This window comes from Dipodomys spectabilis, unplaced genomic scaffold, assembly GCF_019054845.1.
Source record: "Dipodomys spectabilis isolate Male_0828 unplaced genomic scaffold, ASM1905484v1 ptg000024l, whole genome shotgun sequence".
NCBI classification, from domain to species: domain Eukaryota; kingdom Metazoa; phylum Chordata; class Mammalia; order Rodentia; family Heteromyidae; genus Dipodomys; species Dipodomys spectabilis.
In genome coordinates, this window is record NW_024870701.1 from 14,727,287 (window position 1) to 14,753,512 (window position 26,226).

At 38.1% G+C, this 26,226-nt stretch overlaps 1 protein-coding gene across 1 annotated transcript in view; it reads left to right on the forward strand.

The window, feature by feature from the left end:
- Dtna (dystrobrevin alpha) overlaps positions 1-26,226 on the forward strand; it is a 154,089-nt gene that overhangs the window by 110,110 nt on the left and 17,753 nt on the right. The window contains 4 exon segments of the mRNA XM_042675101.1: positions 3,927-4,014; positions 6,248-6,345; positions 11,712-11,825; positions 17,050-17,146. Of these exon segments, the coding sequence (XP_042531035.1) occupies positions 3,927-4,014; positions 6,248-6,345; positions 11,712-11,825; positions 17,050-17,146 (397 nt within the window).

Sequence of the window (26,226 nt, forward strand, 5' to 3'; positions counted from 1 at the left end):
AAGGAAGGAAGGAAGGAAGGAAGGAAGGAAGGAAGGAAGGAAGGAAAGAAGGAAGGAAGGAAAAAGGAAGGAAGGAAGGAAGGGGAGAGAGAGAAAAGCACAGTAAGAAAGAAAAGAGAAAGAGAGAATGAAAGAAAGAAAAAAGAAAGAAAGAGAAAGAAGGAAGGAAGGAGGCTGGGAAGGTGGCTCAGTGGTAGAGCGCTCGCCTTGCATGCATGAGGCCCTGGGTTCGATTCCTCAGCACCACATAAGCAAAAAGAAAAAAGCCGGAAGTGGCGCTGTTGCTCAAGTGGTAAAGTGCTAGCCTGAGCTGAAGAGCTGAGGGACAGCGCCCAGGCCTAGAGTTCAGGCCCCATGACCGGACCTCCCACCCCCCCCAAAAAAAAAAAAAAAAAAAAGGAAGGAAGGAAGGAAGAAAGAAAGAGAGAAAGAGAGAAAGAAAGAAAGAAAGAAAGAAAGAAAGAAAGAAAGAAAGAAAGAAAGAAAGAAAGAAAGAAAGAAAGAAAGAAAGAAAGAAAGAAAGAAAGAAAACAATGGAGTCTCTAAGTTCCCAAAAACCTTTGCTAAATCGCAATTTAGTAAGCCCTTAGCAGGGATCAGTTGAGTGTCCTAGGATGCCATTTGAAATCACTAGCAATAGACACTATCCATGTGTTTAAGATAGAAAGTGGAGAGCTTTCAAAATAAGATATTTCTCCATTCTGAAGTGCAGTGAGCATAGCAACCTGTTTTGATTCATTATGGTCTTATAGCAAGATTAGCAATTATGAAATCCTGAAATAAATAGCTAAAGCTAGAGAGAGTACTGTGATTGGTATTTATTTTCATGATTTAAGAATTTAAGGATTATTGGCCAGTCATTTTCAACACTTTGTAATTGAAGTCTTGAAACAATGGGATTCATCAGAATAATGCATCATTTACCTTTGTATAATTTGAGTGCACTGACAAAGCACATGTGCACTCATAAATGGTTTGCCTACACAACGGTAATAGATCACCCTGCCCCAGTTCATACAGTGTTGGAAGAAAAACTATGGGATATGACTGATCACTTACCAGACAGGTTCTTCACTTCTTACATCGCTAGGAAGCCTTTTTATATAACCTTCGTATTATTCATGCTTGCCAGTGATAAAAGATGCTTTTATCATTCAGGGGTTTTATTATTATTTATTTATCAAAACACAAGTGTTTCTGACAAAAACAACTTTCAAGCATCAAACAGATCATCAGCCTGAGCTTGGAGCATCCGGGAACTGTTACCTGCATAAACTGTGTTGAATTGGCATATCATCACTTAGGGATGATAACATGTTAAAATAAAACTAAATGGTTTCTTAATAGGATAGTCATCTGGTCAAAGCAAAGACAGTATACATTTCTCTTTTTTATTGAATTGCTAAGAAGAAACTGGGGTACCACTGCATAGACATTGTTTTGTAAAGACAAATATCTGCTTAAAACATCAGGGTGGGGTTTTTTCCAGAAATAATTGTTTTTCACTATTAAAATTATTTTTGAACTTGTGTGCTGATTTAAGCCTCAATATCCTTTGGGGTTAATATTGCACTTTATATAGGCCTTATAACACCTAGAATTTCTGGTCTCTTCTACATGCTTTAGATGTGTGTTTTATTTCCTATGTTGAGTTTTCTGTTTTATTTTCCAAAATACTCTGGATGCTTGCAACTCCAGGATCTTCGTGGACCAGCATATCATCTCTTAGAAACTTATCAGAAATACAGATTCTCGGGCCCCAGCCCATCCCCCCACCCCCATCATCCCATTACAGAACTCAGAATCTGCCTTGTCACAAGATCACTATTCTTTTACGCTAACGCTCGTGAAGCACTGCTTCATACATTTTAGATAGTAGGTGACATTGTGGAAGAAGCCATGATTGTCCATGGACCTGGATGAGTTACTATAGAAGGCAAAATGTTATTATTATACTAATTAACATTTTTGAGTGCTTACCATGTCTCGGGCATTGTGCCACCAAATGCTTTTTACATGTGTTGTTCGCCATTGTATTGAAGGCAAAAGAAACCTGAGCATAGAGCTCTAACTTAATAAACAGAGAAGCTCATGGATATTCTAGCTATTTACTGTAACCTAGAGAAAAAGCCTAAAATTGAATGTAAGCACTCAGATTAAAATGTAAGTACTAAGATTAAAATAGGTGTAGTTTGCATGAGGAGTGTGGAAGGGAACAGAGAGATGAGACAGACAAGAAAATCTTCAGAATGACCAGGAAAATGGGTACGGTGATGGACTCAGCCTAACAGTTAAGAACTGCTAGGAAGTGGCTGACCCAACATGCCAGAGCACACACTTTGGAACAAAGGTTAAAAGACTGCTGGATGTTTAGATGTGGGTGTATATATAAATAATTGTATACTAACTTATATGGATCTGAGTCTTCACAATGGACCCTTCTTACATGTTGACTTAGGAATGGATCTTTTTAATGTATCACTATTATTTTGTTCCCTTTAGAAACGAAAGTATAAGAATAAGAATACAAGTATGTTTGGGAAGGAGATGAATTCGTTTTTTTTTTTTCATTTTCATTGACCTTAAATATATCATAACTGATAAGACAAACTAAGACCAATTATTCTGTTAATAAGATTAACATTATTGGTGTAGTTCATAAAGCTTTTCAAAATGTCACACACAACTTAATCTTGAAGCTAAGGTTTTTCTGAATTATGGGAGAGTTAATAGTACTTCTCCTTCTATTAATTTTGAGGTGCTAGAATCAGTAATTTATAGAAATAAACTATTTCAATAAATGTGTAGGAGCCAGTAAACAATTACCATTAGTGCTGTTGGGAGCAAATTAGAAGTCTACTTCATTGGAAGTAAATATAAAAGGCAGGTTACGCTAGAATAATTACAAATAGTAATTCTACTAGTTACCTATTGCAGCATAGTACAGTACTCCAAATCTTAACATCTTAAAACAACAAGCATTTATTATCTCACAGTTTCTTGAGAATTCTAGGTTTGATTTAGTGAGGTGCTTCTGGCTCAAAGACTTCCATGCAACTAGAGTCCAGCTCTCCAGCTGGCCTCTGATCTCATTGGAGAGTGTTACCAGTAGGGATTTATTGCTGTTCCTCTTGCTGGTATGGGTTTCTCATAACCCAGGCCTCTCTCACACAGGTCTGATTTATGATATGGCAGCTAGCCTTCCACAGGACAGGCAACCCAAGAGACCTCAAGAGAAAGCCCAAGTGAAAACCATGGCCTTTTAAATCCAATTTGTGCACTTGATGTTCCATTTCCTCCTCATCCATAGAAGAAAATCAGTAAACACAGCCCATACCGAATGAGAGGAAATTACATAAGAATGCAAACACCAGCGCCTAGAGATCACTGGAAGCTAACTACAAGTGTTTTTCTTCTCTTCTCACTTCAGTAATTTCTAGCCTTGTCGGTGTTGGGTATTACTTTATAAAAGCAATAAAATGCAAAAGAAAGTACTCTTGTGACAGAAATGAATCAGAAACCCACCCAACAGTTTGAAAGGGAGGAGGAAGGAACACAAGAATCAAACTATGATGGAGGGGATGATATACATTGATATTATAATGAATCCCTTTATAGGACAAATACATAATTCAAAAATAAAATAAAAAAGGAAACATCGATTCAAAAGGACAATTCTCTTTAGAGCTTTCTTAGTAAGATGATTGAATTGGGTGAACCCAGGCTTTATTATTGACTTTCCTAATTACATATTAGATCATGTCATGAATCTAAATTGGAGATCATTAACCTAACAGAATTTTGCACAGCTCGCAAGTTTGGAGCATTGAAAAATTGAAATACCAATCCCACTGATGGGGATAGGAATTCATCAGTTTTTCTCAGGAATGTGCTTAACACGCTCCTTCTTCTTCTGTCCTTGCTAGTATGCTTGAGAGTTCAAACCGACTTGATGAAGAACACAGGCTGATCGCCAGGTACGCAGCAAGACTGGCAGCAGAATCCTCCTCGTCTGTAAGTAGCTAGAGTAAAAGGACATATCTGGAATCCTTGACTTTCCTATGTCATGTCCATTATGTCACTATGGTTGGTGCCCATAACCAAACTAATTAGCATGAATCTCTTGTTGATTTGTTTGTTGCCATATTCATGACATCATGGCAGTGGATTCCCAATTGGAAAATGACAGACTTGAAGGGTAAAGCAAAACTAGTTACGTTACTGTCCATGCACACATCTCTGTAGACAGAGGGCATGATGCCATTAACATATGGGACTAGCCATATAGCCAAGGGAACCTGAGTCCCAGCTCTCTGTAATCTGCCATAAAGCTGTTTCCTTAACTGTAAATAGATCTACCTCTAATTATTATATATGGCAGTGCTATCTTGTTATTAGAGTCAAATGAGAAAATAAGTTATAAAAAGGTAGCAAAGACTTACAGTAGTCCCCCCCAAATGATACCCCACAGATAAAATTCATTTCTCAGAAATGTGTCTGGCTCCCCCAGTGGACTCAGTTTTTATTATCTATCATTATGGACAACTCAGATTGTTTATTTTAAAATTCTGGGTTTTTTTAGTTTTATCATGAAAGATAAACATGATCTTTCTACATTCTTCATGGTAATATGAAGCTGAAGAAGCATTCTTTACCCTACTCTGAGCAGGGAAAGCATTCACCATTTACCCTTGACTTGGTCCCCTGCTTCGTTTACTTTATCTCCCTAGTCCCATTGGACATTTGAATTAGTGGTTCTCCGTAGAGTGCTAATTCTCTGTGTGCTTATAATTATTTGTATATGCACTAACTTTTCCAGTCTTCGGTCCTTGTTTCCTTGAGAACATTAGTTAGTTTCATTCTTGGTCTATTGCTATCATGTATAAACATTTTTGATCTGCCACAAGAAAGTTACCATTTGCATTATTTTTCCCCTTATCAACCTCTCCATGATCATGTTTGAACAATAGTACAATTTGCTAAATGAATCATAATTATTAAGCTGCCATCCCAGTTACAAAAGAGATAGGAAGATTATTTCTTTGGGTTCATTTCTCTATCTTCTAATGGAAACTCCCGCATCTTCCCTCCCCATATTCTTCTATTGGATTATTGCATTTCAAAGAACATTCTGCCTTACCACCACTCATCGTTCTATGTCCTGTGGTCCAGCCAATTCTAAATAAAACACAAAGAACCCTGGAGTTTACTCATCTACTCTCAATAGGTCAGCTCAGTGGTCATCTTAATAATGCAGCCATTTTTCCTTTGTGTTACTATTGAACCATGTACATACCTTATATAATATATATATTCCTGATATATTATGTATATAATATATACATATATCCATTGAGGACAAGAGACATTTGCTCCAATATTTGATATGTAGTAAGTATGGAATAAAAATGTATTGAATAGAAGAATGAATATACTGATATATTTGAGTTAGCCTAGAAGTTAAGGAATTTCACTCAAATGAGAACAATCATATACCTTCAAGTTCAAAACTTGAGTCTGAAATACTTCCTATAAAACAAGGAAATAGCCAATGAGTTCAGTGAACATATTTTCATGTGCGCCAATGCCAATGCTTGAACTCAGGACTTCATGAACTCATTTAGTTTTTCCCCCTCAAGGCTGGTGCTCTACCACTTGAGCCACACCTTATATTTTCAATTGAAACATAATTATACATAGATTTAGGGCACAGTACACTATTTTGGCACACATTTGGCTATAAAGAGCCTATCAGGGTAATTAACATATCTATCAATTCAAACGTTTATCTTTTCTTTGTATTGGAAGCAACACAATCCTTTTGTGGACATTTGAGTGACAAAATGACAAAAATGAGTGAACAGTAATTCTAAAGAAAGAGTTGTGTCAACAGTAACACATTCATAAACCTACTTATACTGAGAGAGCAAATGCAGGAAGGAGCATTGTAAGAGTACAACAGTTTTCCAGAGACTTCAGGTGGGGAAGGTTCAAGAAACAATCTTTCTTCCTTTGTGTATTTGCTGCCAAAGTTCTGTTCTGCTCTCCATTGCAAGGATAAGTTCTAGATCTGCAGAAAAGCTGGTTCTTGGTGAAAGAAGAGTTAATACGTTGTATGTATTTGCCAGTTTTTGTTTAGCTAGAAAGTTTCCTCTTCCTTGCCTGCATATCCCATGACTGTTGCCTTCCTAAACATCTGTGGATGTACATTCCCAAATATTAACTGTGTGCACAACTTATTTTACAGCAACCAACACAGCAGAGAGGCGCTCCTGACATCTCCTTCACCATTGATGCAAATAAGCAACAAAGGCAGCTGATTGCAGAACTAGAAAATAAGAACAGGTAAGGCTTTGTAAATATGTTGGCTTTTTGACCAACATATATTCTCATTAATAATCTATGTCTTAAAGTCTTAGAGGCTTTCTTGTATGTCTGTTTAAAGGATTATATTTTGAGTTGTTGACTACTATCCTTGGAAAAGCTGATATATAAAAAAATACACAAATAAGCTGATCTACAAAAGCATCATTAGGAAAACTCTTTCACTTGCTGTTTCTTTTTCTGTGCACACCATCATCACTCAGTGGTTCAGACCAAATATCTTTATGTCCACTTCATCTGACAGTCCTTTCTCTTTCTGTTAATTTCTATCTTCATGATACATCCCCAAACTTCCCATTACCACCAACACTCAATCTAACCTCTTGTTTAAAAAAAAAAAAAAACATATATCATGGCTTAGAATGGTGGTTCATTCCTATAATCCTAGATATTCAGGATGTAGAAATTTGCAGGACCATAGTTTGAGGACAGCCCAAGCAAACGTTCATAAGATCACATCTCAACCATAAAGCTGGAAGTGATGGTGTATAACTGTCATGCCAGCTAGGTGGGAAGCATAATCATGGTCCAAGCCAACCCCTACAGAAATATAAGATCCTATTTGAAAACTAACAAAGCAAAAAGGACTGGGAACTTGGTTCAAATGGTAGAGGACTTGAGTTCAAATTACACTATTGCCAAAATAAGTATTTATTTAGAAAACGTATATCCTGTTATTCTCAGGAAAGCCCTCCAGTGATTTTTCCATCCCACTTTGATTAAAACCTAATCCAATTATGGTCTTCAAGGCCCTCCCACAGCTGTTTTTCTAACCTCAGTTCTCCTTGCACATCATATTCCAGCCTTGCTCAGCTTCTTTTGGTCTTCAGTCTAGAAAGCCCTTTCTGTAGGCTGGAGGGCATCCCCTTATCCAGGGCTCAATTCATCTGTCGTTTCCTGCATCCAACCTCCCTATTTGTCTTCACTGCTTCCTTCCTCAGCAACCACTGTTCCACTTGTCTCTGCTAAAATAATCACATGTATATGTTTGCTCCTTGCTTGTCCGCTGACTTCCCTGATGGAAATAGAAGTTCTTTGAGAACCAAGGCCATACCAAATATCCTGAGACTAGAGATCCCTGCCTGGTACATTGTAGATGCTCAGTAAATATATGCTGACTTAAAATTGGCAAATAGCTGACTCAGATATCAAATCCAGTGCTGAGTGAGCAATGAAATGAGTTGCATATTCTGTACTGCTTTGAATGTCTTCATGCCTAATCCCATTTTGAAATGCTGTTCTGAAACACTAATATCAGCATGGAAGTTACCGAAAGACAAAGAAGAGGAAGATGTAATAACATAAGGCCTGATATTTTGGGGATCAAAGATCAAGGCATTGTTTAACTTCTGTAAATAAAAATTTTCTAGTAAAGAAAAATACCTCCCCCTTAATTGTCCCAGTACCTGGCTTTCATCATTAGGAGGACCCAACTTTGAATGGAAATAGCTTCATAAAAGTGATTTTATGGCTTCATAGCCTTTGAGACTACTACTACCTGCTGACTTCTCCAAAGAAGTGGGTCATATGTAACCCCTCTTAATTTGCCAAGTAATAGGAAGCAAGCATTTAAAAGAACAAAAAAAATATGCATGATGAGTAATTAGAAAAGCTTCTTACGTCTGCCACCTGGAGGCTGTAGTTGCATGCTATTGATCCTATCTTTGGACTTCATTTTGGTAATTTGTGATCACAACATGTTTTAGAGAAAAGGGACTAAGGGATGGGATTATGTCTGTTAGAAACTCAGGATAGCATAGCCAACTATATCAGAATTTGTGCAGGGTAGTTGCCAGTCTGTGAATTATTCTATTTCATATAACACTGATTATGCTTACTGTGTGAAAATAATCGTGCTGATTCAGAGAAAAAAAACATTGAGAAAAGAGGATAATGTCAAATGAGACATGCTAATTACAATGTAGTAGGAGAGCAGTCAGGGGAGTGAGAGAGTCAGATGTGAGCAAAAAGCAATGAAGAAATCATGTGTGTGAACCAGCCAGTGTGAATGTTTAAAGTCAACCATGTGAAGAATCACGTGGACTTTCTGGTTCCTGGTTTACCTGTTCCTCTACCTCTCCAGAGCTGTCTTCTGTATCCAATGAGATATTGGGATAATACACTGAAGGAGAAACTGAGGCTTCCTTTAAAGAAATACTTCAGGGAGACCTACCCCCATGAGAGGCTCTATATCATTCAAAAATTATCAGGGATTGCCATGAATGTTTAAATGATCTGGCTATGCTTTGATGTCTTTTTTACTGCTCATTTTCTGGACTTTTTGTGTTGCTCTCTCTCTGAAAGCATGCTTATAGAACCATAGAGAAAAAAAAAAGAAAGAAAACAGAAAGAGTTTTATCCTGCTCCTGAGTTCTTTTATAACTCCTAGAGTTTTCCACCTCACCCCTGAGAACCAACTGGTATATCCTAAACTCCTTCTAAGTCAGCAGCCTAACCTCATACTCCACAAAGACCCTAGGGCTTCCCAGATGCTTGTCCAAGTCAGAGGTCCAATGGTCTCCATAGTTACAATTAGTCCACTAGACAGATCTCTGCAACAAAGAGGAAAATAGAATTCCTTACTTTATTTCACAATTGTGTTTACTATAGGTAATTCATGAACATGTGTGTTGGTCAGCCTGTCCGTCACTGTAACAAAAATACTTGAGAAAACTAACTTTAAAAAAAAGAAATGTTTATTTTGGTCCATGCTTTCAAAAGTTTTTCCATTCATGGTCATTTGACTCCATTGTTTTTTTGGCATATGGTAAAGTAATATGTCGTAGAAGAAGCCTGTAGTGAGAGTCTAGTCACCGCATGACATCCAGGAAATAGGGAGAAAGACAGACAGACAGACAGAGACAGAGACAGAAACAGAGACAAAGGAAACTGGTATCTGTATCTCTTTAAGAACATGTTTCTATCTACCTAACCTCCTTACACTAGGCCTCATTTTCTAAAGTTCCCATCACTTCTCAGCAGTGCTACAGGCTGAAGATCAGTCTTTTAATCTACAGGCCTGTGTGGGATACCCCAGATCTAAACTATCATAAATGTCAGAGATAATCTTTCAAAGAGATTGCTTTCTTATAGCACCTTTGGAGGCACCATTTGGAGTTAGTATGAAGGGGTCACAGGACTCTTCAAATTGCACTGTATTCGTCATTGCCTGCATAGGCTTCACCAGTCAAAGCATGTACTAGGAATGAGACTGTCTGATACACAGGATTAGAGCTATCTAGCTTTAGTTCAAGTCACCTCTACCACCTACTTGTTGAACTTAAGCAAGTCTTCCAATTGGTCCATGACTTGATTTCCTCATCCATGAGCCAGAAATAATACAAGTATCACATATCTGTAATAGGATTAAATAAAATAAGATTTTTTAAAGACAGCACTATTTTGACCATGTATGTTATATATCAGTTCATTTATTTTCATCAAAACTGCTTCTTTCTTTTCTGTTTTTCCATGATGGCTCAGTCATGGTTCTGTTCTTAGAATCTACAAAGGAAAACTGGCCAGAAGCATAGAAACCAATATATAAACACTAAAGGAGATCTTGGAAGTTTCAGGCTGAGCTTTATGGGATCCTGGGGACCTTTAAAAAGAGGAGGGCTACCAAGCAGAAACTCAGGCCATCTCAAACCTCAGCAGCTCCCTCTGAATTGTCCAACATCGAATATAGATATCTATGGAAGAGCTTTTTAAAAGAAAAACTTCTACCTTGAGACAACAATGGAGACAAAAACGAAATTAAAAAATCACTGAAATATTGTCCAGTATTCTCACTATAATTGTGACATGTATAATGACCTACTGGTAATTAACCTCTTGATTCTGATGTGTTCATAAAGCAGGCAGCTGTGAATCAACCCGTCCACTGGAAAAACAAAAAGTTATTCTCTTTTGGTTATTTTGAGATAGGTAATAATTTGTTATAGAATAGTTTTACTCCTTAGCCAAGTGCCAGTGCCTTAGACCTGTAATCTTAGTTACTCAGGAGGCTAAGATCTGAGGATTGAGTTTCAAAGCTAGCCTAGGCAGGAAGTCTATGAGACCCTTGCCTTTAGTAAACTACCAAAAAGCCAGAAATGGATCTGCAGCTCAAGTGGTAGAGCACAAGCCTTGAGCAAAAGAGCCCAGGGAAAGCAGCCAGATCCTGAGTTCAAGCCCCAGGATTGACACACGTTTTTAAAAAAGGCCATACTCTTTTGCTGTAGAACACTAAATGTATCCCTTACTAATAAGTATTTTGGTGCCCAATCAAAGATTTGTTTAAAAGTCTCCAACTCAAAGAAATGCTAATTACCCTGATTTGTTTGTACACATGTATCAGATGATCACGTCATACCCCATGTGTACAACTATTGTTTCAATTAAAATGTCTTTTAAAAGCACAGAAAGCCATCCTCCAGGTTCACCAAGCTTAACTTCCTTTCTCAGCAGTTTGCTCTGTCTCACTGGCTTTGTGCTTTGTATGAGGCAGCAGAGTGATGTTCACCAGCCCCCAAGAATATGTGACTTGTAACCTTGCTTAATGGCTTCTGATTCACTTAGGGATCATTTGCCTTTAGCTAGTCGCATATCATTCATGGCTAGCCTAATGCTCACCCAAATGCAGGGCAGCCCAGGCCCAAACATCAATAACAGGCTGACATGTCTCACCCCAATAGCATTTGATGTCACACACACTCAATTACAGTGAATCCTTTTAAAAACACTTCCAAGGCTGCCCTTGCTGAGATCCATTGTTAAAGCAGAAGATGTTAAGTTTAAAAAAGAAAGAAAGAAAAAGAAAGAAATCTGCCAACCTTGGGTTTCTTACTCAGTGAGAAGAATTTTATTCTTGGTGAGAGAAAATGAGGTTATTTAGTTTCCTCATATGGACACCATTTATCCTTATTTTCCCTTCAAGCACCTCTCAGTAGCTGTGAGTCCTTTTTGGTGTCAGAGAGTGGTCATAAATAATGTGAAATGCATTTTTGTCTCACAAGCAGAGCACTCATCAAAGTTAGACACAGGACCACGGCACCACATGACTTCCTGGAACGATGGTGGGTGCTGGGTATAACTCAGTGGCACACTCAGAGCCTTCATGGCATAGACATGCTGGAGATGAGATCATCCTCTCCTCACCCACAGCATCCAGCCAGCTTCAGTCACAGCCTCAGAAGCTCAGAGGTCGTTGCTTAGTAAAGGTCAGCTGTGCTTCCAAACATAGGATGATCCCTTTTCCCTTGGTCCTGCTGGGCCTTGTTGGTCCACATGTAAGTATCCTGAAAGTTAGCTGGCTGCGATTTCTCACCTTCCTCTTCTCTCCCAAGAGAAATCTTACAGGAGATCCAGAGACTGCGGCTAGAGCATGAACAAGCCTCTCAACCAACGCCAGAGAAGGCACAGCAGAACCCCACCCTGCTGGCAGAACTCCGGCTCCTCAGGTAAGCGAGGGCATCCAAGTCAACTCAGGGCACATAAACCTTTGAGATCACTAATACAATCTAACCACATACAGCCAGAAAATGGACCTGAACTGACACAGCTTCTAACATCGGTTTGTTTTTATTAGCACACTTTTTATTGGGTGATTTAGAGAGAAGTTTATATTTTATTCTTTCTTTCAACAAAAAGAAAAGGATAGTGTAGTCTAGATCAGAAACCAAGTGTCTCACTAGAAAAAAACATTAACAGCTCTTCAGAGGTATTTGACCACCACATTATTTGTTGCAAATGCTCACAAAACAAAGCACAAATGCGTAAATAAATACAACAGCCTCCTAAATTAAAAAATTTGCATGTATCCTATCAAAAGGAATCTGATTTTTCTCTTCCTACTAGCTTTACATACAGATCTTTAAAAACAGGCACTATACGTTCTTGTTCTGCAAATGATAGAAAGGCCTAGTCTTTTCAAGTCTCTCATCATAGAATATTGGAGTAAAGGAAACGTTGAAGGTCATCTGACTCAACCTCTGAGTGTCAGTGTGCTTCTCAGAGTCAGAAAACTAAAGAATAGCCAGCCTTGAATGAAGACAATATTTGTTCCCATTATACCCACTTGCAAAATCCAAGAGTCACTCACTGTAGGTGCCTCGCATCAGACTGACTTAGCATTATACCCTGAATATGGCAGGTACTCAAGTGCATCTATGTAATAAACAACACAAAAGTAAATTCAAAGGCATTCCCTCATAGAAACATCATAATGATCTTTCACAAGGCACTTTAATTAGCAGGAATTACAATCCTTCAGTTAAGGTGCTGTGTATAGTCTAGATAGATCAGTAACCCTGAATCATACATTTCTCAGAAACTCTTACTGGAAGCAGCACCATTAAAAAGAAACTAAATTAAGCATGTTCTGTGGGGTTCTATTCAGATTTTACCAAGTCCCTGTTAATTGTAGTTATGGATGCTTCCATGCTCCCTTCCAGTCATGTTTTGCAACCCATGAGCACTGTGGCCCACCTGGCTCAGGCTTCTGGTCTTGTCTCTGTTTCCTCTAAAATCCACTTGATATGTGAAAAAGAAATCTGAGGGCTGGGAAGGTGGCTCAGTGGTAGAGTGCTTGCACGAGGCCCTGGGTTTGATTCCTCAGCACCACATAAGCAGAAAAAGCTGTAAGTAGAGCTGTGGCTCAAGTGGTAGAGCACTAGCCTTGAGCTGAAGAGCTCAGGGACAGTGCCCAGGCCCAGAGTTCAGGTCCCACAACCGGCAAAAATAGAAAATAAAAAAGAAAAAGTAATCTGAAGAACCCACCTGTTAGAGGCTGCTAAGTGTGGAAGGCTCACTTTGTTCTTTTGATAAACAAAACTAATTTTACAAAAGAAACACATTCTTCCTTCTTGGGAGTTTCTGAACTGCTCTCATCACTTGTACTAGAAGTGTTTGCATATTTTTTGCAATTATTCACATTCCCTGTTACCTAGAAGAGGTAAAAAAAAAAAAAAAGAAAAGAAAAGAAGGAAAATGGGATACTTTATATCGTCCACATCATATGCCATTAAAAGTGAATGGCGCTAGGTACCAGTGAGGCTGAAATCTGAGGATTGTAAATGGAAGCCAACCTGAGCAGAAAACTTCTTGAGACTCTTATCTCCAATCAACCACCAAAAAACATCGAAAATGGAGCTGTGAGCCAAGTGGTGTAGGACATAAGCTTTGAGCAAAAAAAAAAAAAAAAAAAAGCCCAGGCTCTGAGTTCAAGCCCCAGGATTCACACACACACACACACACACACACACACACACACACACACACACACACACACGTAAAAGGCTCCTTCATACACACCTACACACAAGTTCAAATTGAAATCAGACCTAATGAACTCGGAAGTAATACTGAGTAAGCTAACATTGGTCATCTCTTTCATTGTTCATCCTATTCTCTATCAGAAGGATAATGGCTAGGGATTTTTCATAAGCATTTCATTGATTCCCACACACACATACCTCAAGGTAACTTTTGCCTTTGAAAGTATTTTTTTTTCCATTTGATGCTTAGGAAATGTCTAGGAAAGCATGTGAATGTGCTCTGGTCCATGGTGATATGCTTTCTGTCTGATATTTCTTCCTCCTTGATCAAGCTGTCTTGGGACGCACTGAAAAATTCTAACCACCCTTCTCACCCTACATTGTGGGGATCCCATGGCCCAAGACCAAAGCTATATCAAGGAGGCTAGATTTGCTAAGAACTTCTATGTGATTGTTCCTGGCTTTCAGCTGGTGACTTAGCTGATTTTTTTTTTACCGGCCTCTATATACTAAGCATATTTCTTGTGCCTGAAGGAAGAAGAAATACACTCCCTTGAAGGGTAACTTTCTAGATACTGATAAATCATATTCTCAGCATCAAATATTTTCCCAATTGGAGGATTTCACAGATATATTATATCCCAGATTAAGAAACCCTGTTGTGAGTATGCTATGTTTTATCCTCTTGTCATCTCAAGACAAGAAATCCAAAACAGTGGCCTCTTGCAAAGTGTCCTTTGGCCTTGGGTCACATAAACAACATCCACAGGAGCTCCTTATTGTAGCTGCCCTAGAGATCTCTTCTCTGAGCCCAACTTATGAAAAACTAAAAGAAAAAATGTCTTTCATTTAGGGACAAAGGAAAAGGAAAAGATCTTTGTTTTTCATGAATGTATACTTTTATGGTTATCTTACAATTCTATGACCTTTCTAAATAATCATGTTTCCCTTTTTATTTTAGCCACACACAAAAAAAAAAAAAACGAAGAAAAAATCTGAAAGCTATCTTTATAGCCCACATGGGCATTATTGTGCTCCTTTAATAAATAAGGAAATAGAACTATATATTTAAGTATAACTTTCAGACACAATTCTCCTTCACCTCTAAGTTTTCATGTATATAAACTTTTTGCTTCTTTACCATGATACCATCTTCGAATTCAGATAGCATAGACATACATTTATCTCATATATAAATTATATTAAAATGTTGCCAATTGTCCCAGCACTATACTAAAAGAAAGCAGGTTCTAACACACACTCAAAATTAAAAATAACCTGACAAGGTCAGGCATGACATACACAGCAATAACCCCAGCACTCAAGAAGCTAACGCAGGAGAATTTTAATTTTCAAGTCTCCCTAGCTGTTTAGGAAGTTTCAGCAGCTTGAGCTGGAGAGCGAGATTGGCTCAGAAAATAAATAAATATATGAAAAACAAACAATCTTAGAGAATTTCAGAATAGAAATGGACATACATCTCTGTAGGGAAAAAATATTACTAATGTTTATTTTCTCCTGTCTTCACCACATACTTGTCATTGAACCCACATTAGGTAACTGTTGGTACAAAACACAGCTGTAGAGGATTTTGAACAGACACTATTAAATCTTCCTAATTAAATCCAGTGTCATTGCTTTAAGACCTCACTCTAATAAGACAAAAGTACAATAAAGTTGATTCATTATTGAGTAGTCTAACTTAATACTAGTTAACTTTTTAAGTATGTGTTTTGTATTTGTGCCTGAGTGTTTCTTAACTGCAACATTAGCATTTTGCTTTGGCTGTCTCAAGGAGCTCCTGTACCCAAAGGCCAAAAATTCTAGAGTAGTATTACATAACTGTAACCCCTCTGTACATCACCTTTACAATAACAATAAAAAATGCCAAAAAAGGAAAAAAAAAAACTGGAACTAAATTAGAAGTATGATTTACTCTTGTCCCAGGGCTTCCTGTAGATGTGCTTGGACACCATAGGCAGATATGGTCAAAGAAAGACAACTCATAGATTTGTCCTTGAGGAATATTTTTGAGTAGGGCAACAATTACAAAATTAAAACGCCTCAGCCCAAGGAGATGAATAATAAGATACCACTAGAGCCTATAAATCATGGCGTTCCTCATCTTCTAGATTCAGAAAAAGAGAGGATTGTACATAAAATTAAAGGAACAATTGCTTCAGGAGTAAGTGGCAGGGAAAACTCTAGAAATATTCAGAAAGCATTGAGATGCTTATAAATTTCAGATTCATAATTCATTGTACAGTATGCCTATAAAAAAGCAAATTTAGAATGTTTCATTTATAACCCTAACCTGTCCTCCTATAAATATTTTTCAGCTGAATGAGTCATAAGCCTAACTCAGAATGACACTTTTATATTGTCAATTTTTCATGTCATTGTCCCTCTGTAGCTCCTCTTAATATGATGTCTGTGTCAATGAGTGATTTCCACTCACATGGAATATATACATGGTCAAAGAATCTCCATGTTTTTAAAATATAAGTACTAATATTTCACATACAAACAAAAACCTTTGGGACAGGACACAAAAATGTATGTACTACTTATTCACTAATGTCCCTGAAAAATAATGGAATTGAAATCAATTTGTAAAGTAGGAGTACACCAGAGAAATGTGAGCCATTAATATACTTTACCATACTGCTTTATTTCTTTACCTTTGTAAAGATTTCTTGGTACCTGTTAGTGTCAGCAAAATGACAGAGGGTAGATTGTCCTTAGAGCTTAACGTTCTTGCTGACAGTTGAATAGACATTCCACAAGACAAACACAAATTCTCTATGTTCTTTTCAGTTGTAGGATGATTATAGAGAGAACTTCCTTATTCTGGCATCACACTATGAAAAACAAATTAAAACCAAGTAATTTAGATTGCTGGTAATAAGTATGCACCATTAATATCTCACTTCTAAAGGGCACTCCACTGCGTCTGTCACTAATATCAATTCACAGAGGATGGAAGTGATCTAAAATGTATACTTTCAAGTCAGATTTCCCAATACAAAGGCAAACCCTATTTTCTGTGAATTTACAAACGTGGAAGATTGTTACTTTTCAGTGACAATTGGGCTTTTGTTGATTGTTGGAACCAGTGTCACAGGACACAGCCTGCTATACTGTCAGTATGCAGAGAATAGCTCATTGCATGGTTAAGCAATTCAGGATAGAAGGACAGAAATGCCTGAAAGGACTTTAATTTGGTTTAAGTATAGTCCAATTGTTTAACAATTAAAAGTACACATTTAAAGATGGTGGAGGCCTGGTAATCCTGTCAAAGACCTGGCCATGCCCTTTTCCAGGTAGGCCGACAGTCCCACAGAACTGGAAGGTGTGATTAGCTCAGGGAATGAAATACTGTTTCTGATGAGAGTTGCTTTCTTCATAGACAGCGCAAGGATGAGCTAGAACAGAGAATGTCTGCTCTCCAGGAGAGTCGGAGAGAGCTAATGGTCCAGTTAGAAGGCCTCATGAAGCTACTAAAGGTAAGACATTTCAAATAAATGTTTCCTATATCTTCTATTGTGGCATTTAATTTTTTGCACATAATGTGCAATGGCTTTTCCAATTATTATATGTGTTTTTGTTCATTTCAATTTTAAAAAAATGTATCCCATCTGTGTGGCTTTCACAAGTCACACAACTTCTGTGGGTCCCAAATACAAACTGTAAATGTGAATATTTCCTGAATCTTCCCAGATAACATATTTAACAAGGTTAACTATAAAAGACTCTATAAATAATACATTTTTATTGGGAGTGGAATTCCACTTGTAAGAAAGCCTTCACCAGAGAACAAAAAAGTACTGAGTCAGCAGTAGTAGAATGTCATTGTCAGCCCAGAAGCATGAGTGCTCTGTGCCATGTGTAAACAAGCATGAACTAATGTAGATTGGATCTACAAAGAGCCACAAGCAGGAAGTGAAACTTCTTATAGGAGAATAGTGAAGGGACTATCCCCAGGCAGCTCAGGGTGAGACAGGATATCCTGATTTTCAATCATGGATCCCTCACATCACCAACTCTCCATCATTTGTTGTTTTTGGCCCTGCCCTTTCCTCCTCTTCCTTCTATCTTTCCCTTTTTTTCTTCCTTTTTTTTCTTTTGCTTTATTCCTCTTCCTTACTTATTTTCTTCCTTTCTTTTTCTGTCTTTCCTTCTTTGTCTCATGTTTTTGAAAAATATTTTCTGAAGACTTTCATCCCAGACCTTGCAGTGATAATATTTTCTTTTGTTTCATTTGTTCTATTTTATTCCTTAGTCAATTTTTTCCCCTGTTGGTGTCCTCTTTAATAATCCATTTGAAGAATGCTGTTTGTTCAACAGAATTTACTTTTCTACAAAATGTAGAATTCAAGTTGGATTTGATTGTTTTTATTTTGTTTCTGTTCTTTGTACTATCGGTGAGAAGACAGGACTGGATTGTTAATAACCTGCTGCTGTTTCTAGCTAACTATCTATTCATTACAATAAAAAAGTTCATTTCCACTTTCCTTTACAAGTGTGTCAAATAAAGAATCTTAAATCCATCTTTCCTTTTAATGGCAGACAAGACACTTTGACAAGCATCTTCTGCTGGTGCTTCTATAATTTCTGACACCATAGGTATAGGATGGAATGGAATGGAATAGAATAGAACAGGGTAGGGCAGGGTAGGTTAGGGTAGGGTAGAATAGGGTACAGCAGGGCAATGGACCACCAGTCATCTTGGTATCAGCATGGCCCAACTGAGTACAGCCTTTGTACAAAAATGTACAAATAGTGGGAAAACGAGACAGATGGTATTGAGATGGTTGGATACATGGAGGAGAGGACTGGGTCTATAGATTCAAACACCTAAGCAGGCTTGGAAGTATAGTCACTTAGATGGCAGAAACCGGGGCCTGCCTTCAAAGCTATGTTCATGTTTCCCCATCCTGTCTTCCTTAACACTGTGTTCTTGCTCTTATGGGAACCCCGGGTAATCTAACTGTTATTGATTCAATCTTTCTGTAGGAAGAAGAACTGAAGCAGGGAGTAAGTTATGTCCCCTACTGCAGGTCTTAACTAACAGTGGAGGGGCCTGCCATCCTGCTGTTTTTCTCATTGCTTTTGCCTCTAATGTATGTTCATGCTTCAGTTTGGAAAGAAAAAAAATCATACTAATTTGCTTCCTTTACAACATAGTGCTTGAATTGAGATGATAAAATTTAGCATCTTTCATAACAATCACTGCTGTCAGCCCCCAACAGAAGACCTATTACATGTTTTAGAAGTGGACACAAATTGTAATGTGTTGGACACATTTTAGATCCCCAGGGTTATGTTTCAAGCCAGTTTTATGCTTTTCTGAGTTGTTGGTTCAGACCTTTCTCTTAATAAAAAGACAGTCCCTAGAGAGTTACCCTGAGCTCAGTGTTACCTCAAAAGCCAAGAATCCAGAAGCAAAAACCCCACCATCTCTCACTCAATGCAGATGTGATTCAGTTTCCATTTAACTGAAAAGATATGGGAGCTCTTTAAGAATCAGACAACTGAATCTCTTTGCATCCTGTAATTATTAGACCTGATACTCCCACTGCTCTCCAAAATGAGCTAAGTCTTGTGAAGGATTTAATTGCCCACTTCTTGTCTTTTGGGAATCTTCACACACACACACACACACACACACACACACACACACACACACACACACACACACACACACAAGAATCCCATTAGTTGGTTGACAATAATCTATAAAGAACAGGTACTTTTTGATCTTTTTCTTGTCACCAAGAAGTTCATAAGGTCATTAGCACAATGTGACTCTCTAAACATGTTCTACACTGAAATCTTGCCTCTGGACCTGTGGTCAGGTTCAGAAACCAGCAGAGAGAGCAGCATACTCAAAAATATATATATTAAATCAACTTAAAACAAAAGCAGCTTTATGTCCAATGCATGTACCAAACTGTGTATGACAATATATCCCACTTGCTAGTATTATTTTTTAAAGTTTCACATTATATCCATGGATCATTTAGAACTAAAGCCTGTCCACTTTCAACATACCTTTTAATTTTTCTGTATGCTCTTTTTTCTATTATTCATTGTGTGTGTTTGTGTGTAACAAAATGCTGGACACATTTTTATTCTTCATTCCCATGGTGTGTAAAAAGGAAAGTGTTAAACCAATCTGTAATGTCAGACAATAAAGATGATATACTACATTATTTTGTACTTTGTGGAACAAAATTTACTTCACTAAAATTAAGTCAAATTCTAATGAAAGTCTACCTGGGTTAAGAGCACACTGCATTTATAGCCTGTATAACTGCCCATCATTACATACATGGAGTGTGGCTATTGTATTTACAACATACTTAGATCATGGTAGAGAAGAATGCTTATTTTGTGGTACTTCTCCTTGTAAATGGCCTCTTTTCTTTCCTGTCTCATATTTTGCATGTGCAATAGAAAGAAAAAACTGCTCAGCTTCCTCCTAGTGGGGAGAGAGGGCAGATCATCCTAGAGTTCTTCAATCTTGCTGTAGTTGTCTTAGGGATCCATTCCCCTACCATTTCTTAGGCAGTGCATTCTTAAAGATCTCCATGTACCAGGAAATTAATAAATAGATGGATGCACAGCATCCTTAGGGTGGTATTCCTGGTGCCTCACCTTTCAACCACTCTCCACTGAGCTTTTCCTAACTCCTGCATTTCGAGGCTTTCCCCACAAAGACTACAGAAGCATTGGTCTAGGCTATCCTATCAGTCGGTAACATATTGTCTGGTTACTGGAAGAGTTGGCTTATGTTTTTATTCTTAGCTATTTGTTTGATACTCAAGCCTCTCTTCAAAAGCCACCCAAGGCAGTGCTACAACAAAAATGTAGAGCACGTGACTCCGTTATTGAAATAGAAAAAAAATTAAGCTAAGGATAAGAAAATGGGACTATTTCCATTCATACAGGACTGGGTGTTACTCTGTTCTTTCTGGCAGTGAAGCAGAAAAGGGAAATGTGACTGATGGTGGAATAAGTACAGAAATACCACTTCTCAAGAGATCAAAAATCTGTGCAGCATGAAATAGAAAAAGAGTCTTCACTCCAAGCTTTATAGAAGGAGTGTGAATAATAAAGTAGAAAAATGTAGTCATAACTTTCATGTGACTGTTTCTTATACTGACCTTCAGTCAAAGCTAATGACAGATCCCCATAAATCCCAGCCCTATCATGGCAGTTCTTTATGGAAATGAATGCTTTCCAAATCTATCAACTTCTCATGGTATAACATGATCTAAGGAGAGAATTTAGAGGTTGTAGGCTGGCATCTGCTTCTAAATTCTGTTTTTATTTATGAACCTTTCCCAAATGAGGACATTTTCTTTGTAAAATCGAAAGTAAAACACCCCATACCAAAAAAAAATGTGCTTGATTTAATAATCTCTACCTGCTTTAATCATAAATCTGTGTGGTTCAATATAGTGTTTTATTATACTGATATATATATATATAATTCCTACTTACACTGTTTCTTGTTATAGGTAATGCATGAATTTATTCCCCTTGAGGAGAAAACATGAATTTAAAAAATAGTGCCTGTAATATAATATGATGATTATGGTATCACAAGCAATAAATCTTTTTTTACAAAACTTGAATTGAAGTTATCCTACCCTCTTTCTTCTTTGTGTATCTTTAAAGATTTACTGAAGGGGCTATAAAAAGTGTACTCATAAAAAGTTTAATAATGAAGGCAGCCGGGGTATAACTGCAGTAACAAGATGTTCCAGAGTTTCTGGTAGATTTCCAGTTCCAAATATTATGTACCAGAATAAAACCAAGTATCCTGCCTTTGACTTTGGGGAAAAAAAGCCTCACAATAATTTTATTAGAAGGATTACTGGGATTAGACCTGAATTACAGTGGCCCCTGATCCTCACCGTAAGTGAACTAACTTCCTGATCATTTATTTTAAACACACTGGTAATGCATGGCTCATAGGTTAATGGTATGTATTTTAAAAGACAATGAGTATGAAAAGACTGTAGAAAATATCATATGAATGTCAAATATAAGTAGGAATATATGTACATACATACATGAAGTATATATATATATATATATATACACTTCTCAGATTTGACTCATAATTTGCACACAAATTCCTTTTTATTACAGTTACCTAAGCTAACAAAACTATTAAATTAACTTAGCTGTCAGTAACAGTGCCTCCACCAGGGAATTTTTAATTTATTCAGATCTCTTGTAATTGCTCCTAACAATAGAAAACAGTGGTTTTATTGGAGAACAGGGGATAGAAACAATTCAGTAGCATTCTCTTTTCCTGTTTCTGGTAACATCAGTAGATATGATCCTAGCGATGCTAATATCTGCAGTGTTTCTGTCACCCACACGTGTGTAGATAAACAGTTAATACAGTGAAGAGCTGAGAGTGTAAACAGTGAGTACAATACACAGCAAGACAGCCAAGATCTTGCGCTGAAGATTTTATTCATTGTGCACATTCTTGTATGAGAGAAGTGACTAGTACAGGGTGTATGTTTTTGTCAAGGATCAAAGTGAAGTTTGTGTTTACTAACAGGGCTCATTCTCTCACTCGCTCTTCTTCTTACTCTATCACTCTCTCACACTCGCATTACAATAAGGATTCATTTAAAAACTACATTTGAAGTTTTTGAGTCAGATTGTTTCTTATTTAGGAGGAAGATAGATATATATGGATAGGTAGGTAAGTAGGTAGGTAGATAGATAGATAGATAGATAGATAGATAGATAGATAGATAGATAGATAGATAGATAGATAGATAACATTAAATAATACAGTTATTCTAATTTGGGGGTAGTTCAAACATTATGCCATCTCCTGCCCCATTGCCTTCTCTGTTTGTAACTGAATATCCAACTGACTGAGGGAACTACAGTCACTGAGCCAGTCAAAAGTGAGAGAGAGAAGATCATCCACTTCAAAAATAATCAACTGTAATTAAAGTCTACTATCTAGTGTTCAAAAAATATCTTTCCAGTCTATTTCTCCCCTTTTTATATAATTTGGAGGTTGGTTAAATTCTAGAGAAGTAAAAATTCTCTTTGCTTTAAACTCTTGGAAGGTGACCCTTCAGTTCAAGATGAAGTCCATACAGAAGACCCACAAGGCTGACTCCTCCCCTTTCCTCCCTCATTTTGCTCTCTTCCCCTCCTTGAAACTTGATACTGCAGCCACAATGACCGCTCCACCATGCCTACAGTAGCCCCTTATACATCCCAGACCTTGTTCAAACTATTCCCACACCCAGATGCTCCTTGGTCCAGGCTTTCGTGCCTGGAGAGCTTCACTTCAAAAGCACAAGTCAAATATTATCTTTTGCCTGAGAAGTCAGAATTAACAAATCCCACAACACATCATACACAACAACCCTTTTAAGAAGCAGAACTGGACTTAATAACAGTTGAGGAATGTGTATGGGAAGAAAGAATAACTAAAAGGTTGAATATGCTAAATAGATGCTGCTTTGCTTAATCTTCACAAGGTGATAGGGCCGACCGGCAGGACCAGACTGCACCTTCACCACAGTAGAGAGTGGGCTCCACAGGTCTTGGGAGGAGCACAAGTAATAGTGTGTGTTTTACCAAGGTGGTTCAGTGGTTAGACATTTATTCTTTCCTTAAGACATCCCTCATTTCTAGAGCTGGGTAGAAACCCAAATACTTCCTGGGGAAAAAAAAATCAGAAAATTTATGGATCTTGTCAGACTTGTTAAAAATTGATGCAATAGCAGGTTGAGTGGACTCAACGGAGAATGTGTAGAAATTAATTTTTCATTTATTCTCTAGGAAGAGAGCTATTTTAAATTTGCCAGGTGTGATTTATGTTTTCCTTCTTCCATAAATCAACTCTCTCCTTGGGAATTTCAGATCTATATATTGATCTGCATGGACTGTTATCCCTTAAGTCTTTGCTCCATTAATCACTGGGTAATTTCCAGGGAAGGATGCTCATAGAGAATATTCCTCACCATATTTGATGACCAGCCATGAGTCCCCTATTCTACCAGGGTCACCACCTGTGAGAATGAAACACAGTGATTTGCCCCAGGGCCAAGAGAAACTGCCTTTTCTATTGCCCCTACAAAGATAGGACAGAAAGACCAGAGAAGCCATTTCCCATAGTCAGGCAAGGAAGGTGCTATAGATCAAACTGGACAGTGTCCTAACAAAGAAATGGGGCCAAAAAATGCTCAAGCAGCCAGTATCCTACACTGGACATGATGGGAGTATCAGGTTTCAGAAAAGAAACTTCTTTCTCTCTTTCTCATTCTCCTGGAATTTGAACTCAGGACCCAAGACTCTACCACTTCAGCTATACCTCTAGCTCTTTTTGCCTTGATTTTCAGATACAGTCTTGCAGCCTTTGCCTAGGCTGACCTTGGAACATGATCCCCCTACCTACACCATTTGCATAGCTAGAATTATTCTTTGAGCTAGAGCCTGGCTAATTTTTTTTGCTCAGGTTGGCTTCAAACCTTGATCCTCCTATCTCTACCTCCCAAGTGGCTGCCTCTGCCTAGCTGAATCTTTTCTTTAACCACAGAATCTTCTGAAAATTCTTCACATAATCAAACTGTTTAAATTGCACAACAATTAGAGATCCATTTGGGAGATGGTGACGATTATTCATTCACACATTGGTTTACTTTAGATTCACTCAAATGTGTTCCCCTAACACATAATACCAATTATTTTTCTCTTAACACAGAACTACTAATGGTAGAGTTGGAATCAGGAAAAGGGGAGTAGGAAGAGTTGCTTTTGACCAGCTCTGATGAAGCAGGGAAAGATAGGAAGTGAAAATCACTGCCCAATGGGAAAAATGCACTAGTAGCAAGGGAGAGAAGGCAGGAAAGAAGACAGAGGGACCAAATTTCCCAAATATTACTGAAGAGACTACTGTAAGCACACTGTGTTGGAGAACCTAGCACAACAGATCTATATAAGATGGTGCTGGTGTAGCCCTAATACAGCCAGTTAGGTACTGAATTTATTAGGTTCAGATATGTTCCAGAACTCAGGATTTTATGGGGTTTTTTTTTTGAAAAGTAGTATGACACAGATATAGCAATGCTCTTACATTTGACTAGAGCTAACTTCATTATGCAAAGACATGTGGTATGCAGGGTTTTACTTAGGATCTCAAAGTCACAGAGGAAAAAAATCATGATCCTGCACTTCTCTATTGATTGATGGACAGCCAAGACTCCACCCACCCTGGGCAACTGCACCTTTCCATAGCCCAGGAACTGAAAGATTTTCTGGCCTCAGCTGAGCTGAAAGTACTAGGACCCTACTCTGCCAGCACACCATAGTAGGGCTGTGCGCTGAGTCTTACTGCATTCAGGTTACTAAACATTTCTTGGCTTAGCAAAGGACAAATGGGAGCATGCAAAGGCCGGTTACCATGCCAGATTCCCTAGGATGTGGGACAGAGTCTTAGGCTTGTAGTGTAGTCTTAGGCTTGCACTCACTAGCTCAGACCATGATAAGCTCAGTTATTCCCTCTGAGCCTCTGTTCAATTACAAAGTGGAAATAATACCTCATGTGGTTGTTAGGAGGATTAAGCAAAGTATATGGAATTAAAGTGCTTTATAGACTGCACATTGCTACTTTAATATAAGCTATTATCATTTCTACTACCATACTGGGATAACAAAACAAGACAATGTGGGTTAAAGTGCCAAGTTCACTATAAATTACATGCAAAAGCGGAGTCGTTATATTACTATGAACTTCCTATCACAGAAGATCTGTCTTCCCAACGTTGAGAGAGTAACCCAGTCTGTAGCCAAGAAAAGCCTATTCTACAGCCCACTGCCCATCCCCAGGCCTCACTAATGACTAGTCCCTTGCTAGACAGAACAGTAAGAATGCCTCAGGAGCTCTACTGAGGACCTTGCCTTGAACAAGATACTCAGAATGGGTGGCCAGGGACCTATGCAACCCTTGGGACACTTGATCAACATATTTCTATTTGAAGGATACTCCACCAGCAATAGTCTACCAAGGGTCCCTCCGCCCAGCACTCAGAGGACCTGGACTCAGCCACTAGCACTGTCACTCTAGCTCTCCCTCTTGAGGGTAATACTTTTCATTCCCTGAGCATTAGGAGCCATCACTGAGTGAGGATGTTTTTTTCATAGGCTGGTGAAGAGAAATCAATAAGAACATACCTAGAACCTTTCAAACATCGTAAAGCACAAAGCAAGGGTGAAACTATTTATTATAGGCATGGGAAGCTGGGATGTTAGTCGTAGCTAAGAAGCAGACAGTTTCAAGTTAATAGGCTGAGCTGCCATTTGCTTGGAAAAACAGACCCCCTCCTTGAACAGGCTGAGGAAAACAGGCTACAAAGCATCACCACCTGGCAAAGTTCTCTTCCTTGGGCCTGGACAAACCATTACAAGGTACTGTTGAGAATGAAAGAATGGAATCCCCAGCCCACTGGGCACTACATGAGTCTGTTTCTGACTTGTTTGGCTTTAAGTTCTGTATTTTCCTCACTTGATATGGGTAAGGCTGAGCCCTGGA